Below are 20634 nucleotides of genomic sequence, written 5' to 3'. Positions count from 1 at the left end.
GCGTTTGATACATGTATTCTGTCATTGTTTAGTTATGGAAAAGAAACTATTCTGGTTTTGATGTGGGTGGTTGGGTAGGGTGGTTTTGTGTGGGTGGGTATACATATTTTATTCAATCAATGAAGAATAGTTTTTAAAGCTTTCAGCAAAATATAAGTCCCTGCTTCTCTTCCCCTTGCCTGTCCCCCTTTCTTCCTCCTATCCTCCCATTTTCCTCCCCTCTCCTCTCCTTACTCCTTCCCCCTCCTCTCCTTACTCTTCCCCTCTCCTCTCCTTACTCATTCCCCCTCCTCTCCTTACTCCTCCCCTCCCCTCTCCTCTCCTTACTCCTTCCCACTCCTCTCCTTACTCCTCCCCTCTCCTTACTCCTCCCCTCTCCTCTCCTTACTCCTTCCCCCTCCTCTCCTTACTCCTCCCCTCTCCTCTCCTTACTCCTTCCCACTCCTCTCCTTACTCCTCTCCTCTCCTTACTCCTCCCCTCTCCTCTTCTTACTCCTCCCCTCTCCTATTTTTACTCCTTCCCCTCCTCTTCTTACTCCTTCCCCCTCCTCTCCTTACTCCTCCCCCTCTCCTCCTCTTACTCCTCTCCCTCTCTGCCCCTATCTTCCCCTCTCCTCTCCCCCTCTATTTCTTCCCCCTCTCCTCTCCTTACTCCTTCCTCTCTCGGCCCCCATCCTCCCCCTCGGCCTCCCCTCTCCTCCCTGCATTTTTATGAGAAACATGGATGTACAATTTATCTTGTTTCAGTTCAGATTTATTCCTCTTCCAATGCTTGCTGATACCCGTCCCCTTTGGTTACCAGTCTAACGATTCAGTGGTTTTTATGTTTTCAGCAAATAAACCACTTTTACTTAGCAATAACATTGACCGGAAGTCTCCAGTTGTCATAGATACAGAAAGACAGACTAATGGTCCATTAATTGAGAATAACAATGTTGATAATAGCAGAGGTAAAGAAGAAAAAGGTGAGGCATATAATTGTTACAATTGGTGAACGATATAATGTTGAAATAGCGTTGAACTGTGCTTGAAAGAGCTAAAAATCAGACACTACACTCTTTATGTTCTTGTGACCATCTCTATTCCCTGTGTCATCAGAAACAATTTTAAAACATTTTGATTTGATTTCATACATTTGGACTAAAATTAAAATCATAGGAATTTCAAAATGTCTGATAATGAAAAAAATAAAATGAATTGTTCTTTTTAAGCTTTCTATTGTCATACTAACAATAATGGGCTAACAATTGTGTATTGTTATTTACTTACCGTGGTATATGAATTTGATGTGTACTGACTACTTTTTAATATTTAACTGAATTGACAAGTGTTAGCAAATTAGCACCAAAACCATTTTGTTGTCACAGTTTTCAAAATCAACCTGTGTATACACAGTTTCATTCAATTTTTTTTCAAAAATAGACAATGGTAAATTTGATTCAAAATGAATGAATAAATGGAAAGATATACAAAAGTTGCTTCAACATTTTGACAAGAAAATTATAGTGTTGTATTTAATTTTGTTTAACTACAGATAAAAACTCACTGCTGAATCACCTTGGGCCTGGAGTGCCTGGCAATAATTTACGATCCATATCACCGACATGCATGTCCAGTACAGCGTGGCATTGCTGCCACAAGATTATTTACGTTAGGCCAAACCCCAAAACTGGTGTTCCCATGGGTCATTGGCCGATACCAGAGTCATTTTGGCCAGATTCTACCGCACCAACGCTGGTAAGTAGTACCTGGCAGCTGTAGTGTGATCCCATAGGCTTGTTCCTACACTAATATTCAGAAAATGCCTGTTTTCAGTTATTGCTTTAAAATCAAAAAACATTTTTTTGATTGATCAGTAATGTTAAACGACAAATGTTCCCTAGGATTTGATGTTGCATGGATACACATGTATTCATATTTTAAACTCTTGGTTTTGTGAAGGAGACTGCATATTCTCTGATTGAATTTGCTTACAATGTTATTCACTGTGTTTCGATTTAGCACACGTAGGTATCATCATAATACAGCTAATAATCAAGTCTTTTATATTATAGTAACTATGTTTTTAAGCCCAAATTGCTGTTCTTTACCATAGTCTCAAATTTAAAAATAACCTTAATTCTGATATTTACCGTGTCTGGATATGTTTAGTGGCCATCATGATTTGATAGCGTGTGAGGTGTACTTCTTATTTGCATATAATTTTTTTTTAATCTTCTAACATTTATTTATTAATATTGAGTGATTGTTACCCAAAACAAACCCATAAGTTTTTGATTAGTGACTACTTGTGTTTCATTGTAAAATTAATATTGATCACATGCACTTTTGTATAAAGAAGAATTTATTCAAAATAGTTTGTATTCTAATTTACATACATGTATTTTTTTTCTGCAGCCTCCAAGAGATGCTCATCCAGTTGTTAGATTTGTGTGTTCAGACTGCGAGCCGATGATATTCGATAATTTACCATTCGACAAATATGAACTAGAACCGTCGCCGCTGACACAGTTTATTTTAGAAAGAAAATCACCGCAATTATGTTGGCAGGTAATTAAGGTCATTGTGATTTAACCGTTGGTTAGGAATTTATACATCTGAACATGAATTAAAATTAGGTGGGGAAGGTGTAGTTCAGTGCTTAGCGTGTACGCCTTGCATCAGGGAGTTTGGGATTTGACTCCCTTTCACTGAATGCGAAATAGACTGTATAAATTACTGTAAAATACTTTATTTTCGCTTGGAATTCATTTTCGCTGAAGGAATGATTCAGTGAAAATAAAATCTAGTGAATATACATTTTTCCCATATTTTACAATCAACTCCAGTAAAAAAAAAATCAGTAAAAATAAATTCCATACAAAACACCCAAAAAGTTTTTTCAGCCCAAATTTATTCCAGGTAAAATAAAGTGTTTTACAGTAGAGTAAAATGTACCCATACAACCAAACAAGCAGTATTAGTTTTTAAGGAGAATGTTGTTCTATCAGATGAGGACAATAAACACTGTCTGTGTCATGTGTTGTCTCTTTTTTCTCATGTACATTAAAAATTGTGGTCATCGTTATCACAAAGAATATCTGTTAACTTCAGGATGATTGGCTCCTTTCAATAAAATAAAAAATAACAGCTCATGTTTTTGAAAATCATCTGCATTATCTCACTGCACAGCTATGTTTTTTTTCTCTACAACACTATCCTGTGAGACAAATCTGTCAATTTCTGTTTGTCAGAATCAAACAACTTCATGTATAATATATAACACAATGTAATTCTCTGTGATGTCCTACATAATTAACACTAATTGTGATTTTAGAATCGCCTATTTACTACAGTTCCCAGTGCAGATACTGTAAAATACTTTATTTTAGCTGGACTTAATTTCCGCTGAACACACTTTTGGGGTGTTTTTTATGGAATTTATTTACACTGATTTTTCACGAGTTGAATGTAAAATATAGGAAAAAAGGTATATTCGCTGGATTTTATTTTCACTAATTCATTCCTTCAGCGAAAATAGCAAAAATTAATTCCAAACGAAAATAAAGTATTTTACAGTATACTACAAAATGTAAATATCATTGACCTTTTCACCACCTTTGTAACCTTCCGCAAAGTAGTCCTTTATATGTTATTGAGTATTACTTTTTAATAATTACTTAAAAATGTAATGTTTAATTTTAATATTGAATTTACTGCAAATTGAACCAAAACATTTGCAAGACTAAATGTGACTCATTGTGACTTTACCATTGATGAGATAAATGTTTCATCTTCCACACTCATGCTTCACCAGGTTTAATGTATTTTTTTCTTGATTGCAGGTTTTTGTAAGCAATAGTTGTAAGTACTCAGACCTAGGCTATCCCTTTGGTTATCTCAAAGCCAGCGTCAGCTTAACCTGTGTGAATCTATTTGTATTGCCGTATAATTACCCTATGTTGATTCCATTACTAGGTGAGTAAACGCTGATTATAACATGCAACCCATGAAAAAGATGATTGCGATGGTAAAAATAACCATAGTAGTGCCTCTATGGTAGGAATATGATCGCACAGCCCTGTCACCTCGCAGGTTAATAGCCAGAAAGTGTCTAACTTACAGGTAGACAGGTGGCTGGCGAAAAATCCTGTCAACTAATTCCAAATATGGGCACAGTACACTGTATGGTTTGTACTTTTAAATTGCACATGAAAACAAGTCGCTCAGAAGAGACGACTATGATATTCAATACTATCAACAAACTATTTATAAAAAATACTTTTCAATTTGTTTTTGTGAGAAAGCAATTAAAAGTTGAGTTCCTTTATGTATGTGAAAAAAGAACAGCAGTCATTTTATTCATGTACCTTAGAAAGTGATCTCTTTCTAAGGTCTGTGGTTCATTTTACTTATCATTAACATAATTCACATGCTGTATTCGCTCTATTGGTAGCACATGCACTTATGTAAATTTAGAAGTGTGTCCATGGTCAAAATAATTTGAATGTTTTAATGATCCAGCTTTCAATAAATATTTTTGTCAGCATATGTGCACTTCTAATAAAGCAAATATGGTATTGCTGCTTACATTCATATCAAAATTAAAAGCCAGATATAAAAACAAATGTTTCGCAGTTTTTCAGTGAATTTTGATTCTTGTGTTTTTTTGCAGATGAACTTTTTAAGGTGCATAAGTTGAAGCCAAGTGCCAAGTGGAGACAGACGTTTGATAACTACCTCAAAACCGTACCAAGCTACTATGCAGGGGTGAGTGATTTGACAATGCATGTAACCATACCTCAATTCTGTTTTGGCTAGACTGAATAAAAATCAAATGTTTGGAGCCAGCTCAGGGCTCTAGAATATCATTTTCATATCATATCATGGAATATTGATTTTTTATCAATATCAGTGTTATAAGCTTTTGATTTGAAAATCTAATTTAGAAAGTTGGTGACAGGATTGTCACTTTAATATTTAGTCCCTGTTCGGACGAAGTCCGAAAACTTATAATTTGGTCTTCGTGTGTCCGTCCGGAGTCATATCTCAGAATCCCTTGGACCGATTTCATTCATTCTTTGCATGTGCCGAGTACTTTATGTGGGACATATGCACATGCAGTGCTTTAGCGATTCGATTCAAAATGGCCGACTGGCAGCCATCTTGTTTTTTGAAAATGTTGTATTTTGGACATGCTTTGTCAGTTTTCATTCAAATTTAGTACATAGATCATACATGTTAGGATACATGTCCCGACCATCTGTGAGTTCCTGAGGCTGTCCGTCCGCGTGTCCATTCGTCCATCCGTGCGTCCGTCCGGAGTCATATCTCAGAATCCCTTGGACCGATTTCATTCATTCTTTGCATGTGCCTAGTACTTTATGTGGGACATATGCACATGCAGTGCTTTAGCGATTCGATTCAAAATGGCCGACTGGCAGCCATCTTGTTTTTTGAAAATGTTGTATTTTGGACATGCTTTGTCAGTTTTCATTCAAATTTAGTACATAGATCATACATGTTAGGATACATGTCCCGACCATCTGTGAGTTCCTGAGGCTGTCCGTCCGCGTGTCCATCCGTCCATCCGTCAGTCTGTCCAGAGTCATATTTCAGAATCCTGTGGACCGATTCCGTTCATTCTTTGCATGTGTCTAGTACCTTATGTTGGACATATGCACATGCAGTGGTTTAGCGATTTGATTCAAAATGGCCGACTGGCAGTCATCTTGATTTTTGAAAATGTTGTATTTTGGACATGCTTGGTACATAGATTATACATGTTAGGATACATGTCCATGACGATTTATTTTGCAATTGGATCAAAGATGGTCGACTGGCAGGCATCTTGTTTTTTGATGTAAATAAACAATCTTTTTGTATACGATACTTGGAACCCAAGTTTCAAGGACACGCTCGCGACAACCTCTCCGCTTTAATATGATAAGCACAAAGAGAACTTTCAAAAATTTAACAGGGACTTTGTCATTTTTAATGACTTGTTTTTTATCTGCCACCTCTCGGACTATTTTATTTGTGCCGATGTTGATGTTCTCTGCACAGTGCGTGTTTAAAATTCATGTGTTTTACAAATGCTGTATACTTGGCATCGATCACAACAATCATTGTTTTAATATGCGCCAATTTTTTGCAGTCACTTCGTACCGCACTACGGCGTATGGGGACCCCAAATTTAATACCTGATAATGTGGAAAACTGTTTGGGATACAGTGTCGTGTCACACCTTAAGAAGTTAAAACAGCAGTCTAAAATAGAAGCTGATCGGTTAGCCGCACAGATCAATAGTCTGAAACAAAAACGACCAGATGGAACAGTGAAAGTCGTACCAAGGTAAAAGTTAACATGCAATATACTCCTCTATTGACCTCCCCTCTTTCTAAAAATGTACATTTCTCATCGGCCATGTATATATTGTGCTTTGTTGAAAGGATTCTTCTTTGACCTGTAATGATTTGGGTTACTAATTTGTTGTGAATTCTAAAGTTATTATGTTGAGAATTACATACTTTTGACTTTTCCCTTGTGGCCGTTTACTTCTACTTTAAGTCTGAGGGAAAAATTTGGGTACCCAAATTATGTGTTTTGATCAATTCTCAATTCAAAATAACCAACAAAGTAGGGCTTAACACCAGGGAGAAATCTAAAGTCATTGTTTCCATGGAAACTTTTGTAATTTATTCAATCAGCAAGAGTTTGTAGTACCTAGTACTTTTAAATTTTCTGCATTTTTACTAGAAAGCATTGCTTAGTGTCAGAGAGGGTTGTTTCAAAAATGTTTTGTACTGATATTATTTATTTTTGCAACAGCAGTTGTCTTCTTGTAATGTTTTAACATAACGCAGATTAATTATTCTGGAGGAATTTTGTCTGTAATGTTTATTATTTGAAATCTAGTTTCACAAGACTTTGTCATCTAATGTCAGCTTGTTTTACACCAAGCCAAATAATATTATTTGTATGAAATGTCAAACTGTCATCAAACATGCATGTTTTGTTTTAAAGAAATATGTTAGATAAAAATATCTGCTATATTGGTACTAGACTACTGCTTGATTTCCCATAGGTAGTAACCAATCTAATGTTAGGTTGAATAACACAAGTCATAAGCATCCCACTCTTTTCCGAGAATGATAGGAACGATGCAGGAATAAAAGCTTGTTCATTTTACCAGATTTCATTATGGGGTATCAAATCAACATAATTTGGTTAAAGGTGTTGTTTTGTATTGGGGGCTCAGCAATGAAAAAAAAAAAGATTTAACAACAAAAGAATGCTGTTTGTAATTGTGTTATTATTACATGATATGTGGTGTTTGAACTTTGTACAGAACTCACCAACAATATCTTGTGCATAATTTGAGCTATTAAAGAAACAAACATTACATACTATGATTAACTTTGCATATTAGCTGAATTCTATTTTTTATTGTATTTATTCAGTAAAATAAACAACAAAAAACCACCCTCAGTTATTAAAGATTTCATTTGAAAATTAACATAAATAATCAATGCATGCATGACTTGTATTGCACTCAGCCCCTAATAACCTTTGACCTGACCCATATTTTATGGTTTTATAACCTGTAATTGATATGAATCTTGTCAATTGTCTCTTTTGTTCCAGTGCATGTTGCTTCCAAACACGTACATAATGTCTTAATTATTTATGATGCATTACAAGTCAAATCATGTCACAGTTTTACACGGTCATTGTTTTTTGTCTCTAGCCAGTAATTCTGAATTACATTTCTTCTTTGACTTTCCACACGTTTTCACGTTAATTTTACTGCTTTCAAATTTCCATTGTTTCAAAAGTACCCAAACCTAATATTGTCGTCTGTTGTTTTGGCATTCATGTAGTAGTATGTGTTTTTCTAATTTAATTAGTGTTTTCTATATGTGTGAATGTGGTTGAAATTTGAAAAAAAAAAAATGTATGTTTTTTTTTGGAAAATGTGTAGTACCGGTAGCTCATATTCAAATGGGGGGCAAAAATTTGGCTATTTCTCAAAATTTGTGGATGATTATGCAACATATTTCTTCAAATTTTGTCCTTCAGGTCGCCTTTACCATCTCTGGCTAAGCAAAGAGACTTTCAACAATTACTGCAGAACATCACAGGAGAGACGATTACAATTAAACAAGATCTAAACAACGTTAACGAGTTTCCAAATTTCACACTCGTCACGAGTGAGAAAGATATCAGGCCACAAAGTTATCGCAATCCATTTGATATTCCACGGAAAAATCTACTTGATCAGATTGCTAGAATGCGAACTAACTTTGTTCGAACGACGGCGACTACAGATCCCAGATTTCAAGATGAAGGTACGCGTATTGTTTCAGTTTTTTCGTACATTTTTGTTGTTTCGTATACACACGTACACATGCACTTGTTCTTGTACTAGTGTTTATTTGCTTCTGTTAATGCTGTTGGACACTTACCACAGATACAAGTGAAATGCTTGATACAAGTGTAATAGATCCTTAACTTATGTTGTGTGGCAAATTTCTTGTGCCACATTTTGTGTTTGTGGACCGAGAACGCCTCCGAGTTTCATATGAAACAGTTTCTGAAACTCTAAAACAAACTACTCTTACTAACTAATTATATAATGGATGGATGGATGAATGAATGAATGAATAATACACTCATTATTGAGTTCTTCAGTATTTATGGGAATTTTGTTTTCTTTATTGATATATACTACATTATAAGAATATTATCGTTTTCAACCCCCTCAGATCAGAGTCATAGTATTCCCGTTGCTGAGATGGGAAACTACCAGGAATATTTGAAGCGTATGCCTCCAGCATTGCGGGATGCTGATCCGGCTCCGGCTAGACTACACACATTTGGAAACCCGTTTAAGTTGGACGACAAAAACAAGGTATGTATTAAGATATGGTTGTCGTCCTTGTGACCACGACGACTTTGGTATAACTTGAAATCTGTAACAAGAATATTAAGAAGCAACAGGTAGTGAGTATAACTCATTTTTATGTACCGCATAAAGCCTCAGCTTCTACTCACCCTTCGTCCATGACGAATCATATTTAGATTTGGCTACAACTAATTATGGTCCTTTGGCCACCAATGGACAAAGGGGAAATTATTGTTTGTGGAAAAAATATTATTTTATAATAAGTAGCATGATTAGTGGCTTAACAAGTATAATACTGATGAAGAAAAAACTGTATAGTATCAGTTATTTATAGCTAAAACTATTAAGGGAAGCTGAGACAGCAATCTAGTAAATCAGGAATGAAATAATACCAAATAGGTCATTTGTAAAGCCTACCATTCATAGAAGTCGCACCCATTCTTTTTGAATAACTGAAAACAAATTCATCATTTCTCATATGTGCAGAGGCTCTAGTAGAATCTCCTCTGTTGCGATATACCGTTTTAATAGAAACCCCAGCTTCTAATATAGATTTTGCAGTACTATGCAACTATATGTACATTTTGTAAATTATAATCTTTGGACAATCGCATAAAATATACTCTTTCCATGTCACAAACTTTTCTTGCATTTATCCTTTCTTTCATAATTTACCGAATCAAATTAAAGTTCCACAGTATTTTGAAATTTAAAAATCCTGTTTTCTTCAGAAAATGATGGTTGATGAAGCTGATGTAAATGAAGCAATGACGGGCCCACAAGTGCGAAATAAACGACAGAATGACACACCTCCAGGCTCACCCAGACGTCCACGTAGTTTAACGGCGTCACCACCAAGTCGAAGACCTTTGCCTAATATGCCACCAAATTCTCCCAACAATTATTTGAGGCGGAGTCCTTCACCAATGCCACACGGGAAACCTCAGTATCTGCACCCCCAACAACAACAACAACAACAACAACAACAACAGCAGCAGCAACAACAACAACAACAGCAACAACAACAAGCTATGCAACACCAACACCAGTTGAAAGGTAAATTTACTTTTAATGTTTTTGGTGGCATTTTTGCTCTTAGGATGAAAAACAGAGTTCAGAGGGCTAAATAAATACATGTTTCAATATTATTACCCATATTTCTCATGAGATATCCAAATAGTATGTCTGTAAAAATGATTTTATTCAACATATCAGTGCCATAATTAAACTACTCTGATGATGTTCAAATCTTGCTTATTTGGGAGTTTCAGGGTTGTTTCTGTTTTAACTGTGAGGGCGCTAATTGCCATATCAATCTATCTTAATCAAATGTTTTAAAAAAGAAAAAAGTATGGAAAAAAATATGCACGTTTATTTTGTATAAATATATATTATTCCCCAGAATCTCCTAATAATTTGTGACAATCAGAATCACCCATCTTGTAGCATCATACTGTTTTTTCACCATATTTCACTATATTTTCAGATATGATGAGATCTTTTCCCCATATGGTAAATGGCTTAACATTGCCATTTTCTTGGTTCTTAAGCTTTTCACCACCAGACTTTCACGCCCAAATTTTCTGCAGTTTTTCTTACATTCTTCAATATTTCTGGAAATGAACCCTAATTTTGGAGCCAACATACACAATTTGAGTAAATTTTCAGTTTTTACTCATAAAATTTAGCTATTTTTGTCCCAATCTTCTGAAGGAAAGTGTGTACTATAAACTAATCTATTTTGTGAATTTGTAATGAAAAGAGGAAACTGGTCGTAAAGATTAAGCCATTTTTCATATGCGAAAAGTAGTTCTGTAACCATGTGTTTATTTGTGAGTTTTAAAATAAAACCATAATGTATAAATGATGGAAATCAGAATAGTCTGCTGTTCTAATACCCATGACCTTAGTTTTAAAATGCATCTTTCTCATCTACAGATACTCTGAAGGAACTTAACAGGCATGTACAGGATGAGGTGGATAATGTGCGTGAAATTCTAAGCTTGACGACAAATCAACATCAGCCAAAACTAGAAAGTGTCAATCATATTGGCAACAATACAAACGACACAATTGTGAGGAATGTTACAAAAAGGCCCAGGATGGACAATGACTTTGAGCCAATCGCAGGGAATGTTACAAAGAAACTTAAACCTGAAATGGAAGCGAATAAAAATGTTGCGATACGAACTGAATTGAATGCGACAACAATGATGCGAAGGAATTTGGTGCTACGAGAAGAAATATTTAAAATTATTAGAAGGCCCGGGAAAAGTGAGTACATGTTTGTTTTCAATGCATCGATTACTGATTCTGATTGTGAAAAATGGCTTCCATCTTTGCTGATGCATGCTGGGAATATCTCAATTTCTGTTTTTATCTTACAACTGCATATGATCATGCGTCTTTTCATTTGTTTCTTGTTTTTTATTTCATAGATTACTCAAGGATTTTCGAACACTTGAATGGAGTACACGGTGATTCCAATATCAGGACTTTGTTTGTGAACGAAATTATTCGGGAAGCCGGGAGGTTTAAGCGGAAAGAACTTATTCAACATTTGAAAATGTTTCAGCAGTCCATACTGAAACCCAACAGAACATTCTCTCGTCAAAACAGTGTCTCTTCGCACCATGGTAAAAGGTAGTGTTTGCGACGCTTCACCTGATCTGTAGATGATAAATATAGTCAACTTATCTGTAGGTGGTAGATTTGATGTTGAAAACACCCCTATGATTGGAATGGTCCAATCCATGGTGATGCATGATGGGAGAATACACATTTTCAGGACAAATGGATGATCATGATAACAAAATTTATTATCTTGTTAACCTAATAATTCTTAATTTTTATTATCTAGTGACTAAATTATTATTCCAATTTTTGGAATTAGCCATTTTTTTTAATCTTCAGCTGGCAACTATTTTATTGGTAAAACGTCGCCCTCCAGTGGTCACATCAGATTTGTCAAATTTTTATGTGGAATATGCAATATCACTCCAGATGAAATCTGACTTGTGTTAATTACTTCCATGAACAATCTAGTCCTGTGTTTTGATCTAATATACATATTTTGGGATTGAATAATCCAGAGAAGCAATACTTAGGTAGGGGGAGGGGCTGCTGTTTCCCACAATTCCAAGAAAAGAAAAAAAACGTCTTTTCATAAATAATTTTGACCTTGGTTAGTAAAGGCTACAATGTTCATTACCAAGTTCACAGTCACCCTGATATATATTTTATGTATGTATGAATTTATAAAATGCAGCAGATTATCGAACTTGTTTGAAATTTGAAAGTTGTCATCCTTCAAATTTTTCAAGCTAGTTGGATCAATTATTATTGTGAAAAAAAGACTAATAATGATTCATGGATTTATCAAAATAATGGTTAATACAAAATTGCAAGTGTTTAAAAATACAAGAAAGATGAAAGGTCATCCCCTTCAATGCTTCAAGATAGGGGTTCTTATGACAAACTGAATGTGGTTAGATGGATGGTGGCAGTTTATCAGTTGAACTCCTCAATACTTAGTATAATACATACCCATGATTCCTGCTGTGTATGGTAATTTATGCCATTATCAGTTATAGATGGGTATCCAGATATCATATTTGCACTCAACTTTGCTCTCATTGTCTAGTTTCGTTTTCCATGCCACTGTACGTGAAATTTGAGAATGACTCCGAAATCCCAAATCAATCCTTACATTATGGGTGCTTAGTTTTATAAGTGACCCTCTTGTTATTGGTGGTGGTGGTGGTGCTGTATGTCACATTGAGGCTGTGCTAATTTTCATAAAATATTCAAAATGAGGCTATATAGATTTTAATTAGTGTTTGGGGCTAAATTAAATTACTACTATAAAATGACTAATTTTCACTGGGTTTAAATTTTGCTGATTTAGCATTTCAGGCATATTCAGTGGGTTTTAAATTCACGGTTTTATCATTTAGATAATGTGTCCTATGCTGAATTTTACATATTCGCTGGGTTTTAATTTAGCGCATTTTTCAGTCAGTGAAATAAGCAAAATTAAAACCCAGTGAATAATTAACCCTTTGACAGTATTATGTGTACGATTTCAACCTGTGCACTTTAACCCGAGTGGACAAATTAAATTCAGAAACGTGTTGGTTACAGCAAATGTGAAGTAATTTAATGATTAATGACATGGAATTTCTAATTACATTTTCTTGAAGACGTAAACAATTTTAGTCCCACTATCATGAATGAATCCAACTATTAAGCTCTAAATGTGTATCTCTGATGACATGGGGACTCTGGTACTGCTAATACTGCCCTCTCTAGGTGGAAAAAATAAACTGTTTGTTTTCAGGCCATTTGTCCAGTTGCATTACCGTGGATCAATAGGGGGAGTTATTTCACTTGTGTGTGATGTCAAACACTGCCAACACTGGCTTTGTGTCTAATGTATATATTTATATATATTGCTAAAATGTGAATTTTTTGTTTGTCTACTTTGATTTTTTTTTTTTTTTGAAACTTGTACAATAAATACATGTGACATCGTCAGTTTTTGAATGTGATGTTGGTTTTTTCTAAAAATCTCCACAGTGTGCCCATTTCAAAAGGGTACGTCCATGTGTAAATACGATTTTTTTTTGATTTTGTAAAGAAATAAAAATAAAGAACAGATGCCACAGTGCAATGTATTTATTTATCACGCTTTTTGTAATAAAGAGAACTAAGTGTGAGAATTTGTCTTCATGTAATTGTTTACAATACTGTAAATAACTTTATTTTAGCTGGAATTAATTTTCACTGAATAGAATTTTGTATTTTGTTTTGTATGGAGGTTATTTTCACTGATTTTTGGTGAGTTGAATGTAAAATATAGGAACTTTAGCATTTTATTTTCACTGACTCGGCGAAAATAGCAAAAATTAATTCAAAGTAAAAATAAAGTATTCTACAGTATTGTCAATGCCTATGATAGTTTATATAAGTGATACATACAACAGCCTGTTAAGGCGCTCTGTTTAGTTTTATAAGTCTCATTTCTGCTACATAGAAATCATCCAGATGGATGACTGGTCTTTCTCAGCAACAAGTTTATGTTTAGAAGCTCGTTATAAAGTGAGCACAGATCGAAACAAGACATTGAACTGAAATTTGTTTCATTGGAGTAACCATGCAAAAGTGGGCTGATATTTTTCTTGTTTCCCAGCACTGAAACTAAATTGTTAGTCTAAAGTAGCAAACTTTTAAAAAAATCTAGGATTTTCCCCCAGCTTTCCTACAAATATGGACATCCAATATGTGCAGTGGCACTATAGAGGGTTCGATAGGGGTCTGAATCTGTTATCACGATCATGACAATCCAACCAAAACTCAAAATAAATGTACCTTGAATTCAGAGCTCGTACAATGGACGATGCGACAGCTCAATGGGGAGTCAGTCTATCTCGAAAAGGATGTCGCCAATTGGCTTTTTTGGCTAAAAGTTTTGCATTAGATCATGAATATTCATGAGTTGATCATTGGGTCATGAATATTCACAAGTTGATCATTGGGTCATAAATATTCACGAGTTGATCATTAGGTCATGAATATTATGTTGATCTTTTATAGATAAATCGTGCAATGCAATTTTATGACAATGACTACCGGTAAACATTTTTAGGTCAGCTCACGCATTGTAATAACATTCTAGAATTAGAGCATATTCATTTGAAAACAAGTCAAGTTTCCCCTTTTCCCAATACAAACTTTATGCAGAATTGTTGACATGACTCGCTAAATGTCTTCAAAAGTATGAGAATTTCCCCCAAACATAAATCTATAGATGGTTTTGGGCGGGGAGGTTTCAAATCAAATAATAGCCATTCAAGAACTGATCTGAACATAAAATGGTTCCAATGATATGTCAATATCATTTTATATCTTGGGTTTTATCTGATACAAAAACACAATACACCATGGTAGTTTTAAAGTTCTGTTCCTCTTTAATATTTCTGCTGCTCACATCGCATATTTAGCATGCACAGTTCATCAGACACTTTACTGAAGGAAAACAGGCATCTATGCTTTTTGACAATATTTGTAAGCTTCTCTTCTCAAATCAGTTTAATGTGGCGTGGCGTAATAACAAACCATACAAACTGACCTATTGAGGTAGTACGATAACAAATAGCGAACATTCACTCCAGTGTGACCACAATATATTCTACAAATATACCATATTTAATGTATTAGAAATGCATCTACAATACTTTCAATAAGTTAATTTTGACCATACATGCACCACTGTCATTTACAAAAGCACAATAATATTAAGTTGTGCTACTAAATAGAGCAAAGATGGTATTTTAATAAGTATGAAAAACAAAACATATACATATTTCTCAAAACTACCAGGGGTATACACTCGTAACTTAGAATTCTAATTGCCCATTCTTGTTTGGCAGTTGCATTGTATAGCTGTTCCAGATTTTATTTTAATCGCAGTGGTCCATGGGCTGGTGTTTATTTTCTATTACTGTAGTTGCTCTATCAGAAGCCCATCTCCAATAGAAAATGAACCAAAACACCAATTTGTCAGTTGTGTCGAAGTATATACATGTATACAAGGCAGAATTGGATTTGTTAAAAAAACATGTTAACAAATAAGCTGCTTTCTGATTCGTAGGTATTATGAATTGGGCAGCCAATCAAGTACTACTTTAGTAGCTTCATACTTGATGGGATTTTAAGTACAATAAATTCACTCTGACCCATTTATACTATTTCATTGGATCGTTTACATATGCAAATGTGTTTCTAATAGAGCAAATACGGTATGTAATGTAAATACTCCTCTACTCTGATATTAAGATAAATTTTCTAATTCTAAATTTACAGTCATGTAAATCAGCTTGGTAAGTGCTACTTTAAAACAATCTATCCACACTAAATATAATAATACACTATTTCAATTTTCATAAAATTATATTATCTTTATAAAATGCCAAGACTGAATATCAAATAATTCATAATATATGTGACATGAATATGCAAAACTGAATTACTGGTAAGCAGACAAGGTCATGAACAATTCTGCTTAGCACAAAACTATTATCTCAGATACAGTGTAATAATAATAATATAATAATAATAGTTTATATTTCGAGAACCAGCTCATAACAAAAAGTTGAAAGTTACTAAAAACACAACAGCAAAACAGAAATTAGAAATAAGGTGCCTTATAAATATCAGAAAAGACACTTTTTCAGTAGTTGCTGTCCCTCAACATGTCGATAGACATGGCTGCCACAATTAAACAATTCTCACTAGAAGTCAATCTTGTGTAAAAGCCAGCCCTGGACTTGCGCAAAATACTTGAAAAAGTGGGAACACCATTTAAAATCCGAGTTTCAGAAATACTCAAGTTACGTTTGACATAAAATATAATGCAGAAAGCGTTGTTATAACCCGCACAGCATTCAGATTAGCTTTGGAAAATACAGCCCATAAATGCGAACAATAAATCGTTGAACAGAAAGTTTTATTTAGCTGGAAGTTAAAATCATCAATACAGTGAGTCATAGGCTTATTTTAAATCTGAAAAAGATGATTTTGAATTTTATTTAAAGTTTTATGAGGTTTTCTCAAATAGGGCAAAGTTTTGGGTCATCAGTAAAAATAGGGTTGGCTGGGCTATTTTTTTTTTCTTGGCTGCATATGAGAGGTGATCAATAAGTTCTCGGCCTTCCTCATAAAATGTTACAGAAGGAAGATTTCTCTTACAAGTTATTTTTCAACAAAGTCCCCTCTAAGTTCAATGCACTTTGTCCATCAATGTTCCAGTTTTCCTATTCCCTGCTGGAAGAAGGTTTCATCCTCATCCTTTAGATAGGCATCAACAGTTTGAATGACATCATCATCAGTCTCAAAACGGTGACCACGCAAAATGGACTTCAGTTTAGAAAACAGGTAGAAGTCTGACGGTGCCAGGTCAGGTGAGTAGGAAGGGTGAGGTAAGAGTTCAAAGTCACATTTGGTTGCTGCTGCCACTGCCACTTGTGCTGTGTGAACAGGTGCATTGTCCTGGAGCAACAACACACCAGTTCGAAGCTTTCCTCTCTTTTGCTCTTTGATTGCTAAACTGTCACAGTTCTGAAGCGTAGTACTCTGCATTGGTTGTTTGACCCTTTTGTAAGTAGTCAATCATGATGACTCATTAGCTGTCCCCGAACACAGAGGCCATCACCTTGCCGACTGATGCTACTCGCTTGAACTTTTTTGGCGGCTGTGAACCCTTGTGTGTCCATTGTTTGCTCTGCTCTTTTGATTCTGGATCAAATTAGTGAACCCATGTCTCATCTTAGGTCACAGATCTCTTGAGGAAGTTGCCAGGATTTGACTGGAAACCAAAAGCGTCCTTGAAACTTCTAACCTGTTCAACTTCTGATGTGGAGCCAACATTCGGGGCACCCACCTTGCAGACAGCTTGCTCATCCCCCCCGAGATGTTTGACAAAACATTTTGAACTGCACCATAAATGATGCCTAGTGAATACCCGATATGTCAGATAGTGACACATCTCTCATTCATTACCATGATGGATGGCCTCAACCTGATTGTCCGGGATGGCATTTGGTCATCTTTTGTTCTTTACAGTGTCATGACCATGTCTTTGTGGATTCATTTTTATAGAGATATTGACCACAGCACAAGTTTCTGTCTGGTCAATTTTGTGTTTTTCGTCTCACCTGCTAATTTTAAATGGGCACCACATGCTAATTAATGAATACCTAAATTTGCATTTCTATAGGTAGTGACTTAAGGTAGCGAGACTATTATTTGCATACTTGTTTTCATCTTCTAATTGTGACTAAATGACTACAAATAGACCCGGGAAAGTATATATTTTTAGAATCGCCAGACTTCAAGCTTTTCACAAGTGTATTTTGCATGCCCGTATCTGCATTCTACGACGCGTTACTCAATCAAAGGTGAAAAATTACTTTTTCTGTAAAAAAAATAATTACGCATTTACACTGGCGATAAGAAGTATTTTTTTCACTTTTCCTAGTTGTTCAATAGTCTGGTAAATTGAATGTGTCTGGTCAGTTTTATTCAAGCAACGCATTTTAAAAAATAGTGTGCTGAATTTCAATTACTGTTTTAGTCACATTGCCCCCAACTCAAACCACAACTCGTTGGTAATTAATCGATGAAATAGTTTGTCTGGACACATTCAAGTTCCTCTCATTGTCACCTTAAAGCTGTGAAAATTTGGTGTTAATCCGACGACAATAAGTATACGTTATTTTTTGTTAAAGACCTTGTATTTTGAAAAACATAAACTCCTAGAAAACGTCCATGAAGTAACAGCAAAGATTTTCAAGCTTGTTTATCGGCACAATCAATTTGTTTTCCCATCAAGGTCTGTTTTACCATGTGTAGGGGCATCCAAATGTGTAAGGCTATTAGAAACCAAAAAAATAAAGGAATGGGATAGCTATAATTGGATAAATTCGGCATATGAAAACACCAAAATCAATGATTTTTTTCAGTGGCTGTGTGACCTTGTGTCTGACACATTCATATGCAAATGACTAATCTGTGAAACAAACAGGGGCGGAGACAAACCACTTGAATGTTTGGAAACACTCATTGTGTGTCAGATAGCTACTGATAACACATCCTAACATTGCTTTATCTTGAGTTTATCTTTAAAACTTATAGGCACACAGATTAAACCTGTATTGTTGATTTTGGAAAACACTACCGAGGCTGCCTTGCTTCCCTTCAGAAAATATACATTTTAACCAACTTACATGACATTCTATGTTATGTTGACTTTATCATATGAAAGTTTATAGTGCATTTCATCAATTAATAAATAAATGTGAAAATCGTTATTTTCAACACAAATAATAGTCTCGCTACCTTAAGACGTTATAGTATAAAGTTATACCCCAGAATAGGAGTTCCACCCCTTGTTTCATGGTGAGGCCAAGAACTTATTGATCACCCCTAGTATATTTCATAGTAATTGTAGCGTTATTATATCTCAATAACTCGTAACACAAATCATTGAACCTTTAAATATGCATTAATATGAACAACAAAAATTACATAATCAAAAAAAGATTAAAAAAATGTTAACATACATTGTATATCTTTGGAAAAATGTTTTCCATGGCAGTGATTAAATGCACCAATTACGTTATTGTCAATTATTCTATACTATAGTTTCCATGGTTACTGTGTATTCACATCACATCAATGTGACTTGTTTCTTTGGTAACAGTGTTGTCACGTGAAATCTGTATTGTCTTTTAATTCACACCAAACAATTCCTTGATGCACTCAAAAACATTATAATTACTGTAGAATACTTTATTTTCGCTGAAGGGATGTTTCAGTATAAATAGGTTCCAGTGAATATACATTTTTTCGTATATTTCACATTCAACTCATCAAAAATCAGTGAAAATGAATTCCATTCAAAACACCTAAAAAGCCTTTCCAGCGGAAATTTATTTCCAGCTAAAATAAAGTATTTTACAGTATCTCAAATTCTGTTTGGCAACATTTTTCAGAATGAAAATTGAAAGACATGTTATGATTGGCCACATCTGCATGAAATGTACACATATGCTATTTCTAATCCTATTAAAATGCACAGTACTAGTACATTCCATCAAAACGAAAACCCTTGACACCACATCACATAACAAAACTTTTCAATCCGTTTTTTTTTTTATTAAATCCTGTTTTTCTGGGGTTTTATTTCCAGTTGATGGAAACATCAATTAACTTATTCTTGTAGATAACATAGCCAGCAACAGCGCCACCAACCAGTAGGGATGATACAAAGAAAGATACAAATCCACCAACAGAAGGGAGGTTTCTCTCAATGAAGGTATTCTTGAACGGATACGCTGGAACATCCTGTGAAAAAGTAGACATGTATAAATTACAGAGAGTCGTACAGCATACATTTCAATTTTGAGTATTTAAAACATATTGTACACATTGTATATGGAACTCAACGTCTGTGGTAACCCCATCCTTTAAAATACTTATAAAAATAGGTAAAAATGTGAAACAGACAAAACAACTCATGTCCTAGAAGCAAAATTTCTTTTTATATACAATTAATGGAATATTATTAAAATACCCTACTAACCTAACAAGTTCGTAATGATCAACATTTCGCTTGTACACTGTCGTTAATGATTAAAAGAGTCATCCAAAAAATGTGCACACTCACAATGTACAAAACACATGGCATTATGTGAATAGTGCATTTATTATATATTTTGTTAGATTCATATTTTTAAATTAATAATGAAACAAATATAAATATATATACCAGAGACTGTGGTTCATTCTGCCAGATTTCATCGGCGGATAGTTTGCCTATTGTATGTAGTACCTATGCAAGGTAGGAAACAAAATGGTGAGGATTGAAGTAACAAACCAATAAACACATGAAGTATAGATGAGCTCACTAAAGCTGTAACCAAGGATTTATAAGATGAGGATATGCAAGTGGATTGCCAAATGATCACATGAAAAATGTATACTTCTAAAAAAACTAATTTAAATGAGCGAGTATGTGAAAGAACCATGTGGTTATTCTTTGTTTTGACCTGATTTGCTACTCTTTACAAATATATTTGCAAAGCGTGTGTTATGTGTGTTTTGCATTTTTGAATATGTTAATGATCTTGCTCATTTCACCAAACCTTTCTAAGCACCCCCCCCCCCCGAGTTCTTTCATCCCATTG

General features: G+C 34.7%; 2 protein-coding genes across 2 annotated transcripts in view; one reads left to right on the top strand and one right to left on the bottom strand.

Moving 5' to 3' along the window:
- LOC100376905 (integrator complex subunit 6) overlaps positions 1-13608 on the top strand; it is a 30728-nt gene extending 17120 nt beyond the window's left edge. The window contains exons 7-17 of the mRNA XM_006825150.3: positions 834-965; positions 1535-1737; positions 2398-2550; positions 3825-3957; positions 4655-4749; positions 6137-6333; positions 8062-8330; positions 8748-8893; positions 9619-9943; positions 10826-11161; positions 11326-13608. Of these exons, the coding sequence (XP_006825213.1) occupies positions 834-965; positions 1535-1737; positions 2398-2550; positions 3825-3957; positions 4655-4749; positions 6137-6333; positions 8062-8330; positions 8748-8893; positions 9619-9943; positions 10826-11161; positions 11326-11534 (2198 nt within the window). The 3' untranslated portion in view covers positions 11535-13608. The remainder of the gene's footprint in view (positions 1-833; positions 966-1534; positions 1738-2397; positions 2551-3824; positions 3958-4654; positions 4750-6136; positions 6334-8061; positions 8331-8747; positions 8894-9618; positions 9944-10825; positions 11162-11325) is intronic.
- A 1225-nt stretch (positions 13609-14833) lies between these two features.
- Positions 14834-20634, bottom strand: part of LOC100376603 (amine oxidase [flavin-containing]) — a 33224-nt gene continuing 27423 nt past the window's right edge. The window contains exons 13-14 of the mRNA XM_006825160.3: positions 20217-20279; positions 14834-19792 (exon numbers count right to left, since the gene is read on the bottom strand). Coding sequence (XP_006825223.1) covers positions 19628-19792; positions 20217-20279 — 228 coding nt within the window. The 3' untranslated portion in view covers positions 14834-19627. The remainder of the gene's footprint in view (positions 19793-20216; positions 20280-20634) is intronic.

The sequence above is a fragment of the Saccoglossus kowalevskii genome, chromosome 1 (genome assembly GCF_978046115.1).
Source record: "Saccoglossus kowalevskii chromosome 1, keSacKowa6.1, whole genome shotgun sequence".
In the NCBI taxonomy this organism is placed as follows: Eukaryota; Metazoa; Hemichordata; class Enteropneusta; family Harrimaniidae; genus Saccoglossus; species Saccoglossus kowalevskii.
This window is presented reverse-complemented; position numbering and strand designations above follow the sequence as displayed.